Here is a 26492-nt window from a genome sequence, read left to right on the forward strand (position 1 = left end):
GGTGATTCTCGCTGTAAAATGTCATTTCTATGTATCCCTTTTGCCATTTTTTCAATAAAAATATTGAGGGGAAAAAAATGCTTCCAACTCATAACCAGTTAAAGCTCATTCTAGGGGCTTTAAGAAAATGTTAGTTAAGTTTTAGAGCTTTTTTATTAGAATTTTTAGCTGGTGACAGTAAAGCCATTTTATTCACATCCTCAATGCATGCTCTATGGGTGAAGGCATTATTATCCTCATGATGATTTTTTAAAATTTGTTTTACAAATGTTGCTTTTTTTATCATTTAGTATCTTATTTTCATAGAAAAACCAATTGATATTTGCCATCAGCACCAGATGCAATTGTTGGTATTATATAAACTTTGACAATAGGACATAGTCATGAGTATGAGAACATGTTTCTGAGCATCAAAGTGTAAATGATGGAGGAATGCACTGCATCAGATCATTCTCACCTCCTCACTAACGTCCAGATCGTAGTGTTGTGGTTCCATCTGTAATCGTCTCAGCCGAGCAATTTCTTCCCGTGGTGACTCTTGGCCCTGGCCTCGAACTGCTGTTTCTATTTCTTTAATGTCGATCTCAAGAGCAGTCAACCGCCTCCGCACCTGTCCATATACACAAGGATGCACACACATTCAGATACAATCAAATCATCTATAATTTTGATTATGACACCAGTTTGACAAAAAATTGCTGGGGCTCCCCTCCACTGCAGCCACTAACTGCTGTTGACCTGCTTTTTTTGTAATCCAGAGTGATAACACAATGAATCTCACTAACCCAAATGCAAATACACACATTTGTTATTTCTTTTCATTAAGACCAAATCATTTTTACCAAGTCTATGTATACAGATGTGTTGGTGTGTGCCTGTGTTTGTAAATTGGTGCAAGTGAGGGCGTGGGTGTGGGGGAGTAGGGTAGGAGTAGCTGAGTGAATCAATACTTTGTGGGCAGCTCTATTATGGAACAAGATTTTACCCATTTGGAAAGAAAAAAAAAATCACAGAGTGGTGGTCAGTGTTAATAATGTGGCAGCCACAAGGAATGGCGTATGTATAGACATTGTGAAATGAAAAACAGTTAAGTAGGTGGTCTTTCATATGGGGTCCAAGACAGTAAATATATGTGGGTTATTCTCCCTCCACCAACTAGTACAGCTATCATTGTTGTAAAAATTATGCAGACTGGATTACTCACCTCAAGACACAAAACTATGCAATTGACACCTTTTTGAACAATCTTAACCTGACTTGTCTTTGACATATAGCAACAATGGCCTGGAATGTCAGTGAGGATTAAGATATTTTAATCAGTCTCTTCGAGACTTCAAAATCAGCCCACACTAAAATGGCATTAGATTGTCGTGCTGTTTGCACTCCCCTTAAAAGAAATAATAAAAGTATGCCTGGTTGGTCAAGTCAATTCCACATGTATCAACTACAACTCTAATCGCCTGTCAAGCCTACATTTACCCTTTCAGCTCATTGCACCCCGTTTGTATCAGACTCTTCGAAGACAGACCAGGGTCACGCGAAGCACTGCCACATTTCCTCAACAATACTAATTACATATCACAGCTAAAGTCAAACATGGATCTGAACTGAAGATCAATTTACCTGATTCAGACAACAATTTGTACAATAAACTGCTCCCAAACCGGCCATCTTTCAGTTGCTAGCAAACAGACCAGCAACGAAACACTCCAAACACTGGCCTTGACTGGTTATGTGAAAACATCCCTCACATCAACAAAGTGGAAACTCATGCAGTGTTTTTGTCAGTAAAGTATGCAAAGATGCTTTTATTGGATGTGTGGAGCTTTCATGTATCCTCCTCTCACTGCTTTTTAAAGTTGGCATGCGTGATTTGTAAGAAAGATGTGATCGATGTACATGTTGAGCAGGGTTCAGTCATCTGAGAATGGAAACAGCCCAAACCCTCATCAGAAAATGGTTTGGATCCGGGCAATCGTTTGTTTTTATTATTTTTTTTTAAAATTATTATTATCATCACATCACTACATGCATCTCACCCATGTCAAAGGACCTAAGATGACAGAAATGTATTTACAATATATATAAATTATCACAAACCAGAAATTTCAATTGATTATTCATTGTAAACCATTTCATAGTAAGTAGACCATGAAGGCCATCTCTTTTCAAACAGGTTTAAGTTCCACTTCATTTTGTGACTAAGATATTCCATTTCTGTTTTCTGGAGTCAATTTCTTGTTATCTGTTTAAGTGCTGATATCCGCAGTATCCTTAAAAAGTATTTATCATGTTCACTTTGTATTTTGTCTATCATTTTGCCTAGCAGCACACGTTCAGATGGAGGACCCCTTTTGGAATAGTATTGATTTCCTCCACAATTTTATTCCAGAATACTTGTATTGATGGACACAACCAAAAAACATGGCTAAAATTAGTGTAGGATTCACCATCAGAGGTTTGATGTATTTTTTTTATTTTATTTTGCTTGCTGTATTGGAGTTATAGGTTAGGCTGAGTGGTTAAGATAAGATTATCGTAGCCAGGGGTTGTTGATTAAACATGGAGGAGGCGGAACTTTATTTAGCCAGTTTATTGGTGAGCACAGGATTGATAATTATGTGCAAGATTTATTAGGTGTATCTAAATTAGTGTATCTAAATTAATCAGAAAAAGAGTAAATTAACAAATATAATAGTATCAAATATCCTTAACAAGCACTTCGGGAATAGAAGCACACAGAAGCATCCCGCACATGCAATGAACACATCAAACAGGTAAATATGCACTTACTTTTCTTAATTCAGGCACACAGGGAAACCACAGGAAGAAACACAACAGCAACTAACTGAATTTTGGATTTGGAGAATCGTTACAGGTACGCTATTAGGTCATCATTTCACAGTATCTCTTAATTCTATTCCAGATGTCCAGTGTATTTCTACTTTGTTTATTGTCTGTTTTTTGTGTCCCCTGTTGACTTTCTGTTCAGAAGGGTATTGTTTTTATTTAGACACAACACATTTATCCTACTGCTCTATTAACCTCCACCCAGTTTAAGAATAATCATTTAATCAAGTGGGTATTAATGGCATTTGAGCTGCATGGTAAGATATGCTTCATATTGGGGAGGGCAAGTCCCATGTTTTTCTCATTCCAGAAAAAAATTACTTATCACTTTAAATACTTGCCTCATAAGCTATAGTGAGTGAATCAACAAACATTACGTAAATGTTAGTAATGTTCAGGTCTTAATAACTTCTGATTAGTGCCTGTGTTTATTGGTAAAGTGTAAAGTGAGCGCAGGTCAGCAGGAGAGAGGAGGGAGGACACTCATACAGGAGACTCTGACACGGTAAAAGACGACCAGACCTTTAATATACATCTGTCCTGATCCTGAAGCAGTGGGTTATAATTATACAGCAGCAGGACATTGCAAAAAGATTTACGTAGTGGAAAATATGGTCGATTATGATCTGTCTCTGCATCGATACAGAGTCATCCACATCACGATGCATCAAAAAAGCAATTGATTTCCCAATTTATGACTTTCCCCGGCTTTTTTCACTCCTTCTCTTTCGTTGGTCACACTTATATATGCGGCCAGGAGTTCAATACAAATACAAAAATTGGAGACGATAATGGGTGTTCTTGTTGCTTGTTTTAGCAAAGCTGAATGACAGGGTCCCATAAGCTTTGACACGTTCTATTGATGTTTATACATTGCTTGAATCCAATTGATAAAGATGTCATGGAAGTCAAATTTGATACAGGTTTCTAATTCCTATCAAAGGTTTTTTCCAAATCCAAAGTAAGAATCAATGTTTTATAGTAGTAAATTAAAAACATTTTAAAAAAAAACATGTTAAAACATCACTACCAGAGCTGATTTCATCAGATGTGACTGGCAGAGTCAAGTTTGCATTCAGTTAAACATGCTGTGATTTTATTTTGAGGTTGCAAATTGTTGTCAGGACTTTAAAGTTGCTGATAATATTTTACTAAGTCTTCTGCTATGTCTTGTTTAACTTTTAAAAATTATACTTCTGGTTTAATCTTTAACAGTATAAATTATGCCCAGCTGTGTCAGTTGGGGCAGCTGTATGTCCTGTGGGAACAGCTCCTGAGATCGTGTTTGAATTAAGAATTGATGTTGTCTGAGAGTCAGACTAGAAGTGTTTTTAGAGAATTTATGACTTTTGATTTGAAACTCTTGTTTTGTTAATGAGTATAGTTTTTCGTTTTGGTTTACTCAAGATAGCTCTTGTTAAGAGTCATCCCTTTGTTATATTTGTTTTCATATTTGAAATAGCACCTTGTTGCTTGTTTTTTGGTTAATTCATATGACATGCATTGTCCTTCAATCTTAAAACCATGTTTAAAAATAAACTAAACAACTTTCATATACCAAAAACATCTGGTTTTATGTGGCCACCTTTTTCATAGCGAGCCGGATCATAACATCTACCTTTCCATTTTATTCTGCATCATCGAAGAATTGTTTGGTCTCTTTATTAATTAGATGTTTAACATCAATTGACAGTCATCTGAATAAGTGGATAACATACAAGTAACATACCAAAACAAAACAATGACTTCCGCAGGTGGCAGTCACTATAAGACTGCCTGGTGAATGCAGATTCCCTTATCATAAATAGGAATCTAAGTCTACTATCTAAAAAAAAAAGGGTTGCAACAGCTTCTCTATTAATTTTCTTTCCTATAAAGGTTAATCTTCCTCTACATTACTTGCTTCATCACTACTATATTACTTCCTTGTGGTGTCATTTTTGGCAGGCCCCTTGGGATTAATTATCTCATTGAGAAAAAAGTTAAATAAAACCAAACAAAAAAACTAATTTCCTATCTTTATTCTAAGTTGTATATTCCTTCTTTAGAAGCAACATCTGTAAAGATTAGAGAAAAGTACAGTGAGATTATGAAGACAATTGTTTTATAGTCCTCATAATAAATGTATCGTTATCTTAGTTATGATAGAATTTTTGATCATTCTCATACAGTAAATCTCTTCCCCATGAGGAGAGTACAGCCTGACTCATTCCACAGATACTCCCTTCTCTCTAAGCAGTACCCAAGGTCAGGTTATAGATAAAGAGCCAACAAGCAGTAAATAGTAATAAATAAGATCTAATTCAGATGCCCAGTTAGAGAGGCACCAACTACAATTCTTTTGCGTATTTCATCAGTGGCTAGACGTAAAGGTTAGGTATGCATGCTTTCGTGGATGTGCCATTGGGATGGGTGAGGCAAGATGAGGGACATAAATTGGGATGCTGTGGGAGACATCTTCAGACTTGGGTGTGAAAATTGCTCATGTTACTCTGTTAGCATCTGCATAATGTTGCATCTTCTGGTCTCCTTGATGCATCAAGCCTACATTACATTATTCTGCATAAGACATCAGCTGCTGCCTGAGTTCTCCTTTCACCAGCTTCCAGAAAACTTCCATCACATTAGTGAATTAACAATCATATTTATCAGGTTTTCCTACACTTACTCACATTTAAACAAATAGTACATACGACTTTTAATACTTTTTAAACACGTAAACAGCTCCTTCAATAATTTATGTTTCTAAAAAAAACATTTCTCTTTAAATATTATGTCTAAAGAAAGAAAAAAGATAGGAAAAAAGAAAAAGTCCAAATGACAAGTCCAAAAAGCATTCCCGTCCTCAAAGTATATGCCCAGATACTAGTCTGCCAGTCCTTCATTTTGCATTCTTTCGCTCACTCACAATATCACTATGTGCGCATGTGTGTGTGTACTGTTTGCATTTGTGTAGGTATCTGGAAAAGGCTCTGTCACGATAGCTTTGGAGCTATACTCAAGTTTTACATCCCAGCTTCCTCAGCAGGTCTGCAGCTGTCCTTTTTCTCTCTCGTGTCTCCTCCGCTGAGAAAGTGTGGCCTGGGTCTCAGATTTTCCTGCCCCAGCAGATGTGAAGCCCCGCTAATGGTGCCTTCAGCGCAGAGTGCTGTGGCTGCCTCCCTGGCCTCTCCACAAACTTGTAGCTTTGCTGGGAAGATCAGATGTGATTTCACTCCTTTCTCTTACAGTTCTTTTCTTATTGGAGAATATTGACTTCTCTCTTTTTGTAGTTTCAATGAATAGTCTTGGTCAAAGTAAATTTTAACTGCCTTGTAGAGTATTCAAAGCTTTCTTTACAAATGCGCATCAGGACTTTTTTGACGAGTGTCCCATGACAAAAATGTTACTACAATTGAGAATGGTGTTGTCCCACTGTGTGTAGGTTTCCTCTGATGTGATCGATGCACTGCAACAACATTATGTTGCTCTGCTGGGATTTCCAGTTTCTCTGTTATGAAGTTCACCATATCCTTTCCTAAGTTCCTCCTTTATCTGGTGGATCCTTATATTATTCTGTCTCAATTTATTTTCCAAATATTCCAGTTTTTCTGGAATATTTGTTTTTCTTGCTGGCGCAGATGGCTCAGTGCTTTATAGGTTGATGTATCTCTCTCCTGCAAGTCATTTTTCAATGTTCCACAGCCAAAACGTAAATTCTTGTGCCATATATGCTGCTTGCATATCACTTACAGTGGTTCTTAAATTCGGGATGTCACCTTTTGTCTCGATGAAGCGTGAAATCCTTAATTTGTGAATATATGAACCTGTGTATTATTTGAATAGCTTAGTATTGAATGCACAATAACAGGGTAGCTATGTTTATACATGGCACTAGGCCCAGGTTAATATAAAACACAATTTTATACAATATACAGTATATAGTAGGGGATCCCTGCTACATCTCTCCATCAGTTTGGGGGTCCTTGGCCTGAAAAACGTTGAAGACCCCTGATTAAGACTATTTTCTGGCTGCAGGTTCATGCCACCTTTCTCCAAAATGTTACAGATTATTTAAGCATCCGAACATTTCAGGTATAAAATAACATATTTTGGAGAGTGTTTCACAGCAGTTCCTGCTGAACTGTGTCAGGTGTGCTGTTAGCATGAAACGTGCCACAAGGCAAATCTGGAACACTAACTTAATGTCGTCATTATTGAACAACATGTCCATGTATTTTGTAATTATTATTATCCGTCAGATGAGTGTGTGCTTTGTTAGGGCTGTGCCACTCAACACTTGTAACATTTGAAGGAGTAAATAAAGTCCCATGTCTAACTATGACAACTTTGTGTAAACATTGAATGTGTATTTCATGTTAAATGGATTGGATAGTTTTGCTATTCTCAACATGCGTTTAACTCTGATGTCTGCCACATCCTTTGAATTAGATAAGACAGAGTTTAAACTATGACAAGACGTACACTGCTTTTACATTTGGTAATGCTCTATTAAACTTTTCTCACATTTTCTCAATGACTCACACTCTATCCTCTCGTGGTAATATCATACTCTATCCAGAGCAGAACCACCACCCAGCTTTGTCAGTTCATTTCCCTTCTCCTGTTTTCTCTGCATTTTGCCTGACACAATGTAGTCCAGTTCCTTCACCCATCTATTATCAACGCCAACCAGCCAAGAGAAATACAAACTAATCTTGGTTCAGTGTAACTGCCATCCTCAATGTCAAAGGAATAAATTCAAATGGAACACACTCTTTTCACTCTACTTTACGTTATCTGTTCATTTTTTCATCCTATCCTTAAAGCGATAGTTTATAGGACCAGAAACTGCGTCATTTACACCATGTTTTTAGCCTAAATGTCCTGTGTTATCCTCAGACCGTAGCTGTGTTCACGTTCAAGGGCACACAGTGCACAAGCTTGCACTTCTATGCTCTCGCCCAAGGGGTACGTGACGACATCAGAGAGAACACTGTATAAATGTGTGTTAATGGGTAATGGCAAACTGTAATGTGAAGCGACTTCAACCACCTGCGATGCACTCTTTAAAATTACCTCCTGCATGTCTGCATCTTCTGTGCAGGCACTATTGCTAGAAATGGCTGCCCTCCCAATCCAACCACACCTGCAGACTAACTAGCTCAGCATTTTGGCCCATCCATTTAGGTAAATGTTTTTGCCACTGCTACATTTTGTAGCACATGCATCCTTCTGTTCCCATCATCCCTTTGTCTTCTATTCCTCCACCCGCTCGTAGCAGTACCGCTTTTGCTCCCCCCTTTTGTTTTCCGGCCAACACAACAGCAGACGAGCACCATCCAGTACCTCATATTGCCTCATCACATGCTAATCAAGTACCTCAGTCTCCTACTTCATTTCCCACTGGCCTATCCTTGCCTCCCTCCCCATTCCCACCCCCTCCCTTCCCCAACACCCAAATATTTTTTCTCCATGAGTCAATAATAGGGCTGCACAATATATATCGAAAATGTATCGCCATCGCGATATCAAAATGCGCGATATACATATCGCAAGACTGATTGAACTGCGATAAATAGTGTTCCATGTGCCATGCATTCACGCTCTACATGTCAATATATTTGGCCAATCAGATGGAGCCCTGCTGCCCTAGATAATAAATTTAAGATATTCAGATCATCAGGTTTTTCAGTCAATTAATCATTGTTGGAAGAAGAGAATAGAGAGAGAACATAATTTCGAGAGGGCTCCGTCAAATCTTGCTCCAACTGCTCTCGACTAAATTCTACTGTGGAAACTTCTAATGATCATGTTTGTCCCGGGTCAAATTCATCACTATGAGCGGTTGATTATATAAAAGAATTGCGTAGCTTATTTATGATAGTCCCAGAACCAGAGGGAAAAGTAACGCACACTCACACAAACAATCATTGTGATTGGACACGTGTCGCAGCGCGGATGTTAGAGGCACAGAGAGGAGCAGTAAATTACTGACAGAGCCGCTAAAAACAGTAATAAAAAAATAAAAAGCTTTTCACAGTCCAAACATGTATGAAAAGACGCCAAATGATCTCTGTCAGTTGACTTAGTGGAGCTATGCATGGCTCCCTGGGTGTCTGCCCCGACCCGGCTTTCCGCCTTCCACCTTTGGCATTGGAGCTGTCCTAGGTCCCTGCGTCCGTAGCCAGGTGGGATTATTTCAATAAAACCATGTTGTTACAATGTAAATAATACTTTAAAAAAAATGTCAGTGTCTTACCACTTAGTGTATTGGGTTTATGTCATCAATGAAACTAAAGCAGACAAACTTTAACACTGTATACTTAAGCATTTGTTTATTTATCACAAGTCATATCGTCATCGCAATATTCAACAACGATACTTCATGTTTTCCTAATATCATGCATTACTAGTCAATAACTACTCTCTTGCCACAGCAGCACCATCCATCCAGCCAGCATCATTAGCCCCTCTCCTGTCTTCCCCACATTACGTCACCAGATCCTATCCAGTTACTACGTAGATCTAGCACAGATACTTCATCCAGCCATCATTGACACTAGCCAGCCAAGGGAAATGCAGACCAATCTCGGTTCCGTGCAGCTCCATATTCCAGTCCCCTCTCACCACACTGACCATCCTAAATGCTCTCGGATTGCCAATGTCAGAACAACAAAAAAGTGAGAAAGTAGTTTCAATTTATCCAAAACTGTCAAATACAAATAATACAAATCCTTTTTATGCTGCTAATGTAACTAAACAAACCAGCTTATCACAGGCAAAGAAGAATGACGACTTTTTTCTACATGCAGCGGCAGTTCTAGAAGAACAAAGATTACAAACAGCACAGAATAGGGACAGACAGAAGGCAGACAATAATGACAGGCAGTTGAGACAGGCAGAAGAGAAACAAGAGAATAGGGTGAGAGAGGACAAAGAAAAGAGTGAGGCAATAAAAGAAAGATAGGGCTGACAGGGAAAGAGAAAGAAAAGCTGCGGAACTAGCAAAAAGAGTAACAGGTGCAAGAGCCCCAGAAGACAGCAGCAAGATTTCAGAATCAGAGGGACAGAGCCACACTGCAGAAAGAGGAGCTTAACACAGAGCACAGTGCTATTCTGGAGCATGCAGAGTTATTCTGAATCCCCAAATTACTCCCGCTAGGGTAGAGGACGAGACACTATGAGGACCAAATCAAAAATGTTGACAAGAAAAGATACGCATGAATTAGACATTTTAAGAACCCATTTGCCAGATATGTCAAAATCACATTCAATTAATGCCAAGAAAATATGACAAGAAAATCTCCCAATCCAATTACTCGCACTGATAAGTATTGGATATGGTTGAAACAAGCATGTTTACAACTGTCTAATTCCTGATGTTCAACAGCTGATCACTTTTACATATAGCACTGAATGGGCCTTATGTAAAGATGAGTTTTTTTCCCCTGAAGCAACAGAGGAGGGTCAATGGCCTGCAACCAAAACTTTGATTGATTGGTTAAATGGTGAAGCTAAAACAGCGTAATGATTTCTCAAAGGTGATTCACTGCATCCAAGAACCAAAAGAGTCCGTGCCTGAATTTATTTATTTATTTATTAAGTATGGGATAGCAATGCTGGAATAAAATGGGAAGAAAATCAACTTTTTGCTGTTAAATTTTTTTTACAAAATCTGAAGCCATAAGTGGCAGCAACCTATAAACTGTCAATCTCTGATTGGAACACCAAAATCTGGAAGGGAACGATAAATAAAATAATGGCGTTATACAGGAATGAGGTCCCACCTCCAAACCTAAACAAATGTTACAGCATGTAAACAATCAATTCCAATCACGACAGGGGGGTGAACAGTACAGTAACAAATGTGACAAAGCAGGGCATTGGGTCGTCAAACAAGGGACCCCCCAGAAACAGTCTATCATGCTCATCCACCACCCCCACCGGCTGCTAATGTGCAACCCACATATTACAATCAAGCATAGGTAGGCCATGGGGAGACAGGATCAGAGCAATCATTTCCCATTCAAGCAGCAACAATTCAACTTTCTACTGCTCCGTCTAGCGATCAAATGATGCCAATTCAAATAAATGGTAGTACTGTTGAGATTTTGGTAGATAGTGGAGCAACTATCGCCACTAAATTTGCTGAGCATGTATGTACGCATTTCCAGGGTTCCTAATACAGAGCCCCTATCACATAAAACTACAGTCAGTGTTGAAGGTTCATATGTGCAGCATTCTTTTATAATATTTGATAAGAGTCCAATCAATCTCATGGGAAGAGATTTACTTTGTAAACTGCATGCTACCATTCATTACAACCCAGATGGATTGTTTTTAACCCTCCCTGATAAGCCGTACCAGCTCCTCAAACAATAACACACTTGGGTGAGGAACTGTACATGGTATCTTTAAGTGAGCACACTCAGTTCCCACAAAGCACTTTTGTTGTACATAAGCCATCCCCTCCAAAACAGTATGGGTCGCCATCAGAACTTTAAGAGATTCCATCTATTTTGTGGGCCAGACATAAAAATCATGTGGTTTTTGTAAATTCGGCTCTGCAACATAAAGTCATACTCAAGCATGATGCTAAGCTACCAATGATAAGACAGTACAATTTGCCTCACAAAGCAATTGCAGGAATAGAAGGTGTCATTCAATCTCTATTGGATCAAGGTGTGCTGGTTCAAACCACCAACCCATGTAACAAACCCATTTTACCCATCCCAAAAGCAAATCGCCCAGATGAATGGAGGTTTGTGCAAGATTTGCAAGATTTTAATAACATAGTAGTCCCTACAGCTCCGATTGTGCCAGACATTACCATCCAGCTCCACGCACTACAGTCATTGATTTATGTTCAGCTTTTTCATCAATACCGTTGCATCCACATAGCTAGTATCTGTTTGCATTCACATTTAAGTATTCCAGTACACATCGCGATGGTTAGTACAGGGTTTTGTCGAGAGCCCTACAGTGTACGCGGCAGCAGTAAAGAGAGACCTGAACAATCTCCATCTGCCAGGGGACTCCACTCTCCTGCATTATGCAGATGATCTCCTAGTAGCTTCTCCGACAAAAGAAGCTTGCCGAACTGACTCTGTTTTGCTCCCGCAGAGACTGGCTGAGTGTGGTCACAGACCGTCACTGGCTAAGTTGCAATTTTGCCGACCTGAGGTCACATGCTCTCATTTCTAGGGATGGCTAATTATTGCAGGCATTGGATTTTTGAGTATGCAACTTTGGACTCTGTTTTGCGAAATGCCGCACTGCATTCAGCCCCTCTCGTGGATGGATGACACATAGCTTTTCAAGATCTGAAGCATGCTCTCACTATGGGCCTCATTTACTAACAGTGCATACGCACAAATCTGTGCTTAAACCGTGTGTACGTTTGACGCACAAATGGGATTCGTCAATATGTTCGTACCTAAATTTGTTCGTACTCTGCGAACAAATTTAGAACTTCCTCAGACCATGCGCACACACAAATGATGAAGGCCTGGCTGTCCTAGAAAATGTAAACACACACCCTTTTGACTAAATGCATAGTATATTAAAACTCCATTTATTTAAATAAAAATAGTAGACAGACAGCAATAATTAGATTTACTGACGCATTGACCAAATGTATTGGTCAATGCGTCAGTAAATCAAACTATGAAATTGACGCCCTTTCATCCTCAGCCAGAACCCCCAGTGATTTCTGTTACTGAACTGAACTCTCTGATCACCTGCCTGACTTTCCCTGTGTCCGCTGAGAGACGCCTTTATGGTCTATTCCAACGACCCTACTGTATATTGTGATGTATTTGGGTCCTAAACACAACCGTTACATATATGGTGTATTACCACTCATTTTTCAATATGCATACCCACTTTTAAATTGCCTTTGTACACATCATACAGTAGTGTCCTGCAAGCCAAATTTTTCCCAGGAGAGCGAAAGCATCACCCGCCTTACTCTGCCTCTAATTGCTAAGTTTGGATACAAATATCAGAGCAAGCCAATCAGAGGCAGGTGTTTGGTGTTGGGATCCTATTTCCCTTGTGTAAGTAAGTATGCTATAATGATTGTAATCAGTGATACAATTTTCAGGATACATCTGATGATACATTATAGACATTGCATGTCTGTCAAGCTCATCCTATGTTTCCTTACTATTCACATGCTAATTAGATCACACCTTCGCTCCGATTGAAATACTATTTTATATATAATTTTATATACTATTAATACTATTGAAAGTGTATTTTTACATGTCAATGTTTATAACCCGACATTCATTCTTTGCTGGATGGGCTGCTTTAAAAAAAATTTTTAATTAAGAATACCCACTTCTCCAGACACCACGACACTACTGCATATAACTAAGTATAATAATCATAAATTATTTATATATGTGTGTGTGTGTGTGTTTGTACATGACAGTATGAATGCGCAAGTAGTTAGTACAGGTATGAGCAAGTGAAACATTCAGTTTTTGCTTCTAATATCACATGATTGATCATACCACTTTGTAGTTGGCTGAAGACTGGCCACCTGAGAGGTTTAGGCTCCGCCTCTTCTCCCTGACAGAGCTGCTCTGGTTGCGGCGGATTCGCTCATTCTGCTCTTCTATGCTCATCTTTGACTTCATCTCTGCAGGAAACACAGCACTCTTTGGACGTTCCTGTTGAAAATATGTGACATAGTAACACCTTTAGAAAAGATTTCAGTCCTAGTTCTGTTGGAGCTTAGTAGTCACTTTGACACAGTCCACCATACAACTACATAGACAGTCAACTGCATTGGTCTCTGAGACAAAGAGGTTCAAGTCCCATCTCAATGACATAAGTTATTTGCAACTATGTATCAAAGCAAACCATCACAATGTGTGTGGTTTACCAAGGTTCAGTCCTATTTCTTTCCATTCGTTTTGGTCTTATTTTTTTTGATGTAATAACCATGTTCCATTCAATGCTGAAATAATTTTGAAACCATTAAATTAAAATCTACTGATCGTGAAATATCAAAGAAATCTTGCTTGATTAATTATGCATCTTTCTTACGATTATTCACAGATAATAGCTAATCAAACTGGGTGTAATGAAAGCATTTAAACTCAACATTTTTAAACCCAAGTGTTACTTAATTCTTATCTGAGCATAATGTAAGCTCTTAACTATGGCATCACTTATAACTACATTTGAATTACTTTCTGAACTGAGCTATCACAGTTTGATCATGAGAAACATACTTGATGGTAATCACAATGTTATGGTTTCGTATGTCGTAAGTAACTAAGCTCAAGTGATCCAGTGATTCATTTTATTGACAATTTGTCAATTTCATTTATTTATTTTATGTTTTTTGTTTCTAGTGTACATTGGTTACATATTGACATAGATTTCCATACAGAATTTAGTTTGAAGGCTTAAGACTGAACATCTGTGCACTGTGGTTTAGATAGGTGCAACTTGTATTTGGATAATATTTACATGTAGTTTAGGTAAACATACCCTAGAGATTCCATTCCGCACCCTGCCAAAATGCCGAGACACTTCAGTAGAGCTGCTGTGTAATTCGTCAATGGGGGCCTTGGTTCTAGGAGGAACAATGCCAACTGGCAAGTGACACGAGAGATACATTCAGAAAAATTTGAATGATGAAGGAGCTTAATTATCAGTGCTAACACAATGAGGAAATGTTTGCATATCTTGTCACTCTCAGTTAATTTGGTGATATAATCATACCTCAAAAGACAGAATAATGTGGACTCTGCTCCATGAGGTTCTGTGCACTAACCCAGGACTAAATTGCTAAACTATGATTATCAGCTTTCAAAGGAACCAAGGTGGTATCACATCGAAACTTGGGCTAAGGTTGTCACCTTTATTCATGATGTATTGCCTCTCCTGGAACAGGTCCTGCATATCAGTGAGAGTGTTCTGTTCACCAACCTGGAGCTGCAATATGAAATATGTAATCAATATCAAACCCAAAGGTTGTGACAAATTTCAGGGAACATCCAAAGCTGCTGATTAAACAGAATGCATTCAATAATGTGTTATTAAGGGTACTGATTGGAGAATCATTTTAAAATGCCTGTTACACCTGTAATAGCAGAAACAATACATTGCATATGGGTTAGGGGTTAGCATGTGTAGTAATGACCTGACCAGTATGCATTATAAAATGTAAGACCAAAATCATCTAATTTCAGTGGAATTGCAGAGAATGGTGGATTCAGTCTCTGAGCTTCTGAAAGAGGCCAACTTTCACCAAACACCTCTACAATGCTGTACTTCAAAGGAACAGAGAAAACCTGAGAGCCCAAAATGAACACCCTTGCTCCTTGATTATTAACTGCTATACTACAGAAATGCAGCACAGATTGCAGCCAGACATGATATAGTATTGGATGGCATAAATACATGTTCTATCCTTGTCCAAATAGACACTATGGGGGGAAATGGACACCACATAATTTTGTAGTGACCAGTGTAATGACTTTAATAGTGCTGCTTCCTGGGGTGACAGGTAACTAACTAGCATGACTACATCATTACTAAACATTACTGGCTGTAGAGAACCCTGCTGCTCTTTCCCTGCCCTGCAATGCAAATGTAGTGCATTTTGATCTGATATCCTTTATTTAGTTACAAAGATTTTCTGTTACAGCATGTACCTGACATTATAACAGTTAAGCAGCACCATTACGTACAAATTTTGTTGAGCATAAAAATAGGCTGCTATTGAGACAAAGATATTCAGAGGCAATTGGTGGATTGTCTGGAAAGATGAAGCATGTGGGATTTGGAGGGATACATGGCTTTTGGTGGACTCATAATGTGGAAAGATGACATTGAAGAACATTTAGGACTGGGTGAGATGAGGTATTGACACCCAAATACCTTTCTGATGTGAGAATCTTCACCATCAAGGTAACCATCATCACGGCACAAGCTGCGTAGCCAGGCGGTGCTGTCAAAGGGCAAAGGGGGGATGGAGGGGGGATGGGTAGGGGAGAGCTCCAAAGGATAATAGGTCTTGGGGAGAGGAGGCCTTGGGGGAATAGTTTCCTATATCACCATAAGGGCAGGTAGGAGGGAGGAAGAGAGGAGAGTAAGGACAGAAGGAAGAGAGAGTGCTGCTCATCAGGAGGAATGATAATAAGACAGGCAAAGTGCAGAGCAGAAAGGACTCATGGGACTTATTTGATGTGATTTTAGTGAGATACGAAAATCCCCAGATGGTCAATGAAATACCTGGCAGTTAAATATTATTTACAATCTTACAAACCTGAACAAATGGAATGGGAATTAACAGAGCTTCAGAATGTTGAGGTTAATTAAAAAGTTGATAATGTTTTCTTTAAAGATGGCTCTGCATTAACACTTTACCTGAATGATTATCAGACGGTGTTATGACAAAAATCACAGGATCACTGCCCAGTTTCCTTTGATTGTTAGGATAAGTAAGTGGCCTTGCACATGCACCAGCATCAGACAATGATAGAGAGGCTGGCTGGCAATGGGCTTGGGTTTTGGGGCAAGCACTCCTAAAACAAAGGACTGAAGGTGCATGGAGATCTTGGCTACAGTGTAATGATAAAACATCAGTGCAAAATGAATCGTGGAGAAGCAGGAGCTGGGATTCAGGCATAGAAAAGCATCTCTTGGAGGGCAGGTTTCTGAGGCCATTATGGTATCTTGCTGAGAGCTGAGGTGGGTTGGAGTCTGGATAGACATCTTTTCTTAGGCCAACTCTGACTTCTGGAATACAGCCATCTAAGGATAACCACTTTGTCTCCTGAAGGTCAGATTGGGTTTGGACTGTGTATGAATGTTGATTGGTATATTCAAAGTCCTGGTATTGAACTTGAAGAAATCTGAGCTCTTCTCCTGCTCTGATTCTGGCTAGACTTTGCTGGCTGGACCTAGGTTGGTCAAGGTTAAAATTTGCTCTACATTTGATGTTAAGGTCTGTTTCCTCTATCACAGGATCTAATCTAGCAGAGGATTCCCAATGGTTTTTGAAAGCTAGGGAGGGCTGAAGAAAGGTGTGTTGAAAGGTTTCACAATGGTTGAAATTTATACTCTCTGCAAGCAGGCTTGTTTCAGACTCTCTGTAACTTCTGGGTCTACACCTAGGCCTAGTGCCAGATTTGTAATTAGGTACTGTACATGACTTGGGACGAGGTTTAGGTCTTGATCTTCTATGCACTTCAAGCATGGTTCTAGTGTCTGTGCATAGGCTTGTTCCGGCTTTTGAATTGGGGTTTGTCCCCAGCTGGGTGTGTCCGGTGCTTACCTCCGGGCCCAGCTGTTTGTTGGGGGAGACGTGGGAGCCAGGCACTGGGGAGAAGGGGCTGAGTGGGCTGGTGAGGCTTATTGAGCTCAGGGGACTGGCTGGACTATTTGTGCTAAAGGAGCCTGATGCACCGCTGGCCACTGTCCAAGAGAAATAGAAGGAGGAGGGGTGGTAAGGATTGAATCATTAGAATTGACATGATAAGGCCATTGGAATTTCCATTGAATTAAAGTAATTATTTTCCAGCTCCATTGTGTTACCTCGGTGCTTGGCTGTGTCAGTACCTCTGGATAAGTTATTCTTGTGCAGTCCTTCCAAAACATCCTGGACTCTCCAAAACTCTTTCTGGATGTGCCTCCGCACAAGTTCACTCTGCAAACAAAAAGCCAGGATAGACAGAGTAGTATCAAAGGGATATTGATACAGACCAACAAGGACATTTGTTCTATTGGAGATGTTGTTGTTCAAGTATCTAAATGTACTTTTTCATTTCTACAGAAGCAACAAACCAGACTTCTTCATCTCAATTGTAGTGGAGGCAGAATTTTCTGAACAAATAAAACTGAAACTATTCACATGGTTAGATAACACGAAAGGTAAGTGAAATAAATATTTTTGCTATAATAACAATGACCCTTGAAACAGTAATAGTTTCTGTCATTAGCAGTAATGCTAACACACCGTAATTAGTCCAATATCTTAGCATACCCCAAGCAACCTTTTCTTTTACATTTTCTACAAAAATGTACCACACTATAATCAATCTGGGAAAAAATAGTAGGGTAATCTGGGACATTTTTTGCAATTTTGACTTCTGCGACTTATTCTGACACATTAGACACACTCGAAAAAAGAATGGAGATATTATACTCAGAGCTTTTACCTGTTCTTTGTGCCAAAAAAATTAAAGACTTGTATTAGTCTTTAAAAAAAAGCCCTCCTCTAAATAAAGAAACTATACAATTTATTTTAAATATTCTATTAAAGGTGTGTAACATTTTTTTAAATCTAGTAAAATTCAAGCAAAAGCAAGCAACAATAACAGATTACAAATTTGTAATTCTCCATTCTATTGGGGCTACTCAGTGAACAAACAGTCCTTGCAGGTGAGAGACCATAATCATCGATCATCCCATTGTCTTCTCCACATGTTTGGTGAAACCAATGGCTGCAGACCACAGGACTGCCACTCATCTGGGCTCCTCCCAGAGAGCTTACTAATTATGTGCTAGTTAGCTAACAAGTCTATCAGTTTAAACAGACAGGGACAGACTGTATTTACCATCAACTCCTGTCTGACAACTGCAGACCATATGCTACATCTATTTAGTTTATCTTTTTTTAACTTCAGTCCCTAAATGCATATTTCCCCATTTAGAGTATTTAAATGACTGTCCCAGATTGCCCAAAGCATGCTGTCCCACATTATCAATCATGTTTGATAAAGTGGGACAGCTAAACAAATTTTAAAATAACAACAGCCTAAAACGCATTTTCAACAACTCAATGCATATTTTGTTGCTTGAATTCATCAAAAACATAATTTGATAACAATCAAGAACATTGTCTAATTCATGACAGATTTATATCCTTAACATTTAACTTGTTAGAATCTTATTTCATTGACCTTGTCATGCAATTCCAAGAGAGGGGGCTTCTGATTGACCCCACCCCTTTCTGTGACATCACCCCCATGAAGTCAAGTGATTTCAGTCACATGATATCCATGCTAACCTACAGTAAAAGTCTTGTTGACTAGATTTTGTTAGAACAGAAAATAAACAGACTGAAGTTTAGGTGCCCCACATTAACAAATGTCCCAGATTACCCAATTCACCCTATATAAAGAATTATGTCTTAATAAAGTTTTACATTTTTTATTATTTTATCTGGAGAGGACAGAGATAAAATGTGAGCTGTGAAGGGGGGCGAACAGAGAGTGGGGGAAGACATGCAGCACTGGGCCGCGGGTCGGACTCAAACCCAGGCTGCTACGGGTGAGGCCTAGCCTCAATGGAGCGGCAGCTCTACCAGGTGAGCTATACGCCGCCTCAAGTTTAGTCAATTTAATATAAATGGATAAATGGCTGGCTGTTTATTCTTGCTGGGGGGAAAAAGTACTGCTGAGAAACAGGTTTTTCAGAAATGTTTGGCACCAGATAGCATATCAGAAAGATTTAACAATTCAGAAAAAAAATTGAGATTCATGGAATTCCAAGATAAAATCATTTCTAGTTAATGAAGGAGTTTTGTCTGTCCATAATTGCCATAGATCTTGCTCATTGTGTGAACTGTTGGGTTTCTTTATACATTTTTAAGGTCTACACCTTCTATGTGCCTTAAGATAATGTTTATTATGATTTGGCGCTATACAAATAAAATTGAAGTGAATTAATAATCTCAATCATTCCCAAAAGCCTGTTTTCTAATAAAAAATGTAGATTCACCTTCCTATACTTTTTATGCCTCTGTGCCAGTGACAGCCAGTGGCCAGAGGCATTATGCTTTCAGGTTGTCAGTCCGTCCTTCCATCCACCCCATTCTTGTTAATAAGATATCTCAAGAAGGCCTTGAGTGAATTTCTTCCTAATATTCAGTTGGACTCAAAGATGAAATGCTTAAATTGTTGTGGTCAAGGTCCCAATGGTGACCTCATGTTCTTGTGAAAGTGATGTATCAGCAAAACCCAAAGGTAATTTGTTTAGATCTGGCACAAGCATTAACTTGGACTCAAGAATGACCTCATAAGATTTGGGCCTCACAATACATGTTTTTGGAATCTTGAATACAATATCTTAAGTCTGCCTTTAGGGAATATTGTGAAATCTTTATCACTTTGACAGAAGATTAATTGATTTGTTTTTTTTAGTGGTGAAACAAGTCTGGAAACAAATATTATGTAGACTGAAAATGCACTGTTTGGCAGAGACATACCACTGCAGGGTGGTAATTATTGTTTCTTTTTACCACATCTAAGTAGACCCAAGCAGGCTGAGACAAATATTTCTACTGTTAATGACTCGGTTAATGTGGTTTAAAGAATTATAAGTTAAAAATTTTAACCAAAGCCTCTGAACTAATGCCCCACTTACATCATTGCTAATTGCCCCAGCTGTGACTTAGGTGTTTCCTTGACCACTGTGCATCACTGTTTTATTATTAGTCATATTTAACCCATGATAGTAGGCAAATATATTGGTAGTAGGTAAATATATTGGTAAATATTATATTTATATTTTCATTAATTGCAACTGTGTTTCCTTGAAAAGTGGATAGAGATCCACTGAACTGGAAATCAGCTTTTTATGAGCTTTTTTTTGGAGACTGATTAAGTAATTGAAGTATCTAAATTTGAACTGTCTACATTGTTTCAATGTAGGCTGATGATGCCTACTTCAAGGGTGTTTATTAATTTGTACAGTAATGTTTTACAGGGGTGATAATAGCATGAATTTTTACCTGTCCTCCTGCATTAAGCTGCTCCCATAGATCTCCATGGATAGCGTTGGCCTCATCCTCTAATGCTTCAAACTCCATGAGAGTGGTGGTTAGAGCCTGAGAGAGGTACACACAAATGCAGCCATAGTAAGGGAATTGTTAATCTGTGGTTTACATAAATCATGCAATTTTCTTACAACCAAGCTCTTGTTCAAGCACTGGACGAGTCACATAATGACAAAATGACATTGTCCCCCACTCTGTATGCATAGGTAAGGGAGCCCAAAAATAAGCTCTGTTTAGATATTTAGTCCAGATTATTTGGGTAAAAAATTAATTTTACAAAGTTCTACATAGTGTGATTTAACTAGACACATGTTAAAACATGTTGAGGCGTGTGTGTTTGTCTGGATTACACACAACATCCTAAATGTGTGATACACTGTCTTACACTGGAGGCCTGTGAGAGCTCCCCTCTAATGTTGATGAGCTGGCTCTGCAGGGTTTCTTTTTTGAACTGTAGCTTTTCCATGGCCAAAGGCTGGTTATGGTACAGCTCGATCTCCCGATGAGTTGCAACCAGCACTTCTTCTAGGCTGTCCTGAAAACAGTGAAGTGTTTTTATTTTAGTGATCAAAGAGTATATATCCTCACATAGGCTATAATAATAATAATAATAATACTCTTATACTACAACACAAAGCATGTATTAAAACTTGAACAGGTCCAGAGCCTGGTAAAAATTGTGTTTGTCGATTTGGGTTGCAATACCATCGTACCTGTTGGTGTGCAAATTCCAGGATTATTTTGTGGATTAATAATTTCTTAACAGCAAATTACATTCAATTCTGCTACGTCATCAGTTAAAATAGTTAACACCGGTGCCCCCCGAAAGGGTGCATTTTGTCCCCCATATTATAGACTCTGTATTCCAATAACTGTCAAGCATCTGCACCAGCTCATACATATTTTAAATACGCGGATGACACAGCAGTGGTCAGGCACAATTTATCAGCATAGGGTTTTGAGAGGGAAATTCTGGGTTTTATTCAGTGGTGCTCGGATAATTTTCTCGATGTCCATGTTTAGATAACGAAAGCGATGGTCATTGATTTGGAATAATTCCTTCCAGGATTGAGGGTGAATTAGTTGAGTGTGTCTAAAATTTATTATCACTTAAAATTTTAAGAATGCGCACTGCAAGTCTAAAAGACTGCAACAGAGGATGTTCTTTCTTGGGAAACTGAATGATTTGAGCGTAGACCATCACATGCTCCAGATGTTCTACAAAGCTGTACTGCAGAGCGTTCTGTCCTTCGGCCTGGCTCAAGATCACGCCAAACTGCAGCACATGATTAAGACAGCGGGCAGGTTCATTGAGGTTGATCAGGTGTCTGCGGCACAGCTGTATGATGACCTTATTTTAAAAAAGGCGGATCAGATCCTCAAGGATCCTACTCATCCTCTCCACCTCAAATTCAGAGGGAATAGCAGGTCAAACGGCAGAATTCTGCAGCAGAAAATTTAAAACATCAAGGTACAGCAAATAATTTGGCCCTACATCTAATCAGATTGCTAAATGAGAGATAGATGCGTACTTATATTAGGTATGCTTATTTAGATTGTGAACTTATTGTAGGCTGCTCTTTTTGTGTATACTGTTGTCTATTTTCTGTATATCATACATGAGGCTATGTGAGGTACATTTTATATAATATTGGATTTGGTATGTCTAGATGAACATTTCGATTGTATATTGTATATGCTGCTGTATATGGTATATACTTATTGCTCTTTTAGATTGTATATCTTATATGAGGCATCTCATCTCTTTTTGCACATTTTATATTGTTAGTAGGCCTATTGCTAATATATTGTGTGTGGGTGTATATGATTGTGTGTGCATGTATGGTGTGCCTATATGTATTAATTGAGACGTGTATGAGCACATTAATTTCCCCTTGTGGAATAATATAGTTTACCTAGATTGAAAAAATGGTACAATATTGTGATGAAAATTAAGTACCTTGTCCATTCTCAGTCTGTGGACAACAGCCTTATGGTCTTTCAATATTCGATTCTGCTCACACAGTCGACCCAAGAGTTTCTGTGTCAGACAGGACAGCAGGTGGTAACCACATTATGTTGCAGAAACCAGAGAGAAAACATAAGACAGAATGAAAGAGCACAATAAAGGGTCTACATGAGTATATGCTGAGAGTAGAGGCTCAGAGTATATGGACACTGGATTCTAACACCCCTATTTGACAGGCCAAAATTATTCTTTGTGTGCCCTGATACTGGGTAATAAGTTCTGGCCCACGGTCAGTGCTCCAGGTCATACCAAATGTAGTGGCTGGAGTTCAGGTATCAATTTTGCACAAATTGAACTTGGAAAACCATGTCATTATGGGGCTGTCTATGTATACAGGGGCACTTTTATGTTGCAACAGTAAAAGGCCAACCGCAAACTTTTTAATTTGTAAACAATTGTAAATTGCCTAGACTGCAGATCAAAACATTTAAACATGAACTTTCACATTCCTCTGGACATGAAGTGTTACAAATTGTGAAAGATCTGGATGTAAGTCTTTTTGTATGTTTATAATGTGCATGTAGTGTTAAAAGTCTTACACTGGTTTCAATCTCATTGAGCTTCAGTGTGGGATGTAACTCTCTGCTGTAGACATCATGGAAAAGAGGCACCTGTAAAAACAAAGGATACAGAAACAAGCTAATAATCATCATCATCATCGTCAATCAAACAGTACAAACACTTAATGATCCAATAGAGAAAAACAAATATTCTGTGTATATAGTCAGTTTTTTCGTGTGAGGAATGTGAAACTTCATTCAGAAAGTCATCAATCAATCAATCAAATTTTATTTGTATAGCCCATATTCACAAATCACAACTTGTCTCATAGGGCTTTAACAAGGTGTGACATCCTCTGCCCTTAACCCTCAACAAGAGTAAGGACAAACCCTTTTAACAGGGTAAAAAGAATGTAGAAACCTCAGAGAGAGCCACATGTGAGGGATCCCTCTCCCAGGACGGACAGAAGTGCAATAGATGCCGCGTGTAATGGAGAACATAAGAAATATAAGGGTATTTGCAGCAATGATTAGGATAAACACTTTGTAGCATAATGGAAGGTAAATTAATTGATGGATTATTGTCATCAAGATCAATATTAAACTTCAAAGCCAGCAAATAAATAATTATGTTGCAATGAACTATTAATCAGTTGTCATGTTTTCTCTAGTGGATGGAAGGTGATTAATTTACTTTGACATTACCTTCAACCTGGTGTTAAACAACACCTTGGCATATTGATATTGGATACCTGCATGTTACCTCATGTGTAACTGTCACATAGGCTCTTGGCCTAAACCCGGATTTTATTTGAAATAAACGTTTTTAGTGGTCATTAATTATTCTGTCTTGTTTTGTAAAAACATCGAGTCATTACTAAAACAAATTAGTTGTTTGTATTATTCAGCTGTAACATACAGTGTTAATGATCATGTTAAGCAGAGGTAACTTAAAGGAATAGTTCACCCAAAAATGATAATTCACTCATTATCTGTTCACCACTATGCCGATGGAGGGGTGGGTGAAGTGTTTTGAGTCCACAAAACACTTTTGGAGTTTTAGGGGTAAACAGTGTCTGCTGATATCTTCGGACGAGGTGCATTCAGGGACCGTCATAAATAATAACGTCCGCTATCTTAGCCACTTCTGGTGGACCTTAAGGCTCGTGTGGTGTCATCCAAGTGTCTGCAAGCCCCTACATTCATATTCGACTCAAAACGAGGTCATTTCATTTTACACCTAAAAGTCCACCAGAAGTCGCTAAACTAGCGGACGATAATATTTCAGACGGTCCCTGAATGCACCTCGCCGGAAGATATCCGCGGACATTTAGGCATTAAAACATGGTGTAAATGACCTCGTTTGGAGTCGAATATGATTATCGGGGCTTCCCGGACACTTGGATTACACCACAGTAGCAGTATGGAGGCATGTTATGTTTTTGTTTTTGTGTTTTTTCACGTCTCTACTATCTTCAATTGTATTGGATTCGGCTGCTACCTGCCAGCTACACTGTTTACCCCTGAAACTCCAGAATTGTTTTGTGGACTCAAACACTTCAACCGCCCCTCCATCGGCATAGGGGTGAGTAGATAATGAGTGAATTATCATTTTTGGGTGAACTATTCATTTAACATGTTGCTTTTCTGTAAGGGAGGGGAGGGGCTTATTAGAATTTTTGTCCTGTATGACCTGTATGAGGATTACGATTAAGATTCCTTTATTGTCCCTCAATCAAGCACACTCAAGCACTACATGCAATGGGGAAATTGACCCTCTGCTTTTAACCCATCCGTGTTCCACAGTAACCACATGGAGCAGTGGGCAGCTATGGAAAGCGCCTGGGGAGCAGATGTTAGGGGAGTAAGGTGCCTTGCTCAGGGGCACTTAGACAGGAGTCCATGGCTGCTGCGTCTGACAGGAGAACTTGACCTCCTGAGAGGTGGGAGAGTATGGAAGCATCAACACCAAGTGTAACAGTGAGTGTGTTTGACCAAATCAACTATTTTTCAGACAGCTCTCTGGGACAACAAAAATATGGTCCACTGACAGCATAAGCTTGTGTCAATGTGCTATCAATTCTCTGCCGGCTGCCGACAGCAAAATGTTAACTTTAAGTTAAGAAATAAAGAAATAAAAAAAGCAGTTTTAGATAAAATTACACCAAATAAAATGGTGTGTACGTAAAAGAAAAAATTGTGGATAACTCTCTGGGAAAAGTGAGCTAAACGCTGAACATAGCGTTAGAATATGTTGGGGTCATGCTCGCTGTTCATACCGATTCAAAATGTGCACTGTGAATGGTTGCACACATTGCATTATCAGTTTCATTTAACTATTCAAAGGACTTGGTTATAAAGGGGTAAGTAGAGTTTTGCAGAAGTTATTGTTGGGTTGGATATTAATCATTTTAGTTGTTTGTGGATAAAACAATGAGGCTATTTAATGTACTGCTCACAATTTTAACATGAAATGACTGTGATTGTAGAGCTGCAGGGTGGTATTGAGATGCAGACACAATCAGTTTTTTTTCAGGTGTACTTGGAGCTCAACAGGATTTGGGGCAAGAACCTCAAGCAGAAATTCTATGAAAACATTGATGGGCACAGTCGTATTCAAATAATTTGATCCAAGAGAGGGAATGTTCGGCAGCTATTCAATCCAAATTGTGCTTGGTTGTTTCAGCTTTCATTAAACCATTCCTTTCTTGTCACTATAGCTATCTAACTAGTGTCATTTTACTCTCTAAAAGACGACAGAGCTGATATCCATACACTGGTACTCAGAGGCCTTCTCATTATTATTGGTGACACAGTTCTTTCTTTATGTAAGCGTATCTAAAAGTGTCATGAAGGCTTAATGATGAACTTGTACAATCATTTGTTAAACCATATGGGCATAGTTGTATACATACAATAAAAGAATAAGATATTGTGCCACTTTCAGGTGAAAATGGTGGTTTCCAATCTGCCAAAATATTCCTCTTCTCTGAGTACCCCAATCCACTGAGGCTGGAAAGGTGGTCTTTTGCTGAGCTCAAACTGTTAGATAATTACACTAGTGCAGTGGTTCTCAAACTTTTTACACCATGTACCACCTCATAAAATATTAGTTTCATCAAGTACCATTGTTATGACCAACATTAAAATACAGTAGCGTAGGCCTAACCTATTCAGCTACAGACAGTTCACGCAAGAGGAAGGTTTAAACAAAAAGCGACCCAGCTACCGTGAGCCTCGCCCGGCACGAGCCACAAAGTGCGGCCGCTGAAAAACGATCGCGCCACACCCGGCCCGCGGTACAATTCTAAACGGCCCGCGATAA

The 26492-nt window shown here is 38.9% G+C and overlaps 1 protein-coding gene and 1 long non-coding RNA gene across 2 annotated transcripts in view; one reads left to right on the forward strand and one right to left on the reverse strand.

Annotated features, from left to right (window-relative positions):
• plekha6 (pleckstrin homology domain containing, family A member 6) overlaps window positions 1–26492 on the reverse strand; it is a 141869-nt gene that overhangs the window by 17012 nt on the left and 98365 nt on the right. Inside the window, exons 12-22 of the mRNA XM_034586810.1 lie at window positions 23207–23278; window positions 22599–22679; window positions 21024–21173; window positions 20594–20689; window positions 17395–17506; window positions 17135–17274; window positions 15736–15903; window positions 14712–14787; window positions 14341–14444; window positions 13353–13511; window positions 458–610 (exon numbers count right to left, since the gene is read on the reverse strand). Coding sequence (XP_034442701.1) covers window positions 458–610; window positions 13353–13511; window positions 14341–14444; window positions 14712–14787; window positions 15736–15903; window positions 17135–17274; window positions 17395–17506; window positions 20594–20689; window positions 21024–21173; window positions 22599–22679; window positions 23207–23278 — 1311 coding nt within the window. The remainder of the gene's footprint in view (window positions 1–457; window positions 611–13352; window positions 13512–14340; window positions 14445–14711; window positions 14788–15735; window positions 15904–17134; window positions 17275–17394; window positions 17507–20593; window positions 20690–21023; window positions 21174–22598; window positions 22680–23206; window positions 23279–26492) is intronic.
• Window positions 23678–26492, forward strand: part of LOC117762283 — a 28394-nt gene continuing 25579 nt past the window's right edge. The window contains exon 1 of the long non-coding RNA XR_004613989.1: window positions 23678–23884. This is a non-coding gene — a long non-coding RNA (uncharacterized LOC117762283). The remainder of the gene's footprint in view (window positions 23885–26492) is intronic.

Source organism: Hippoglossus hippoglossus, chromosome 5, assembly GCF_009819705.1.
Source record: "Hippoglossus hippoglossus isolate fHipHip1 chromosome 5, fHipHip1.pri, whole genome shotgun sequence".
Classification (NCBI taxonomy): Eukaryota; Metazoa; Chordata; class Actinopteri; order Pleuronectiformes; family Pleuronectidae; genus Hippoglossus; species Hippoglossus hippoglossus.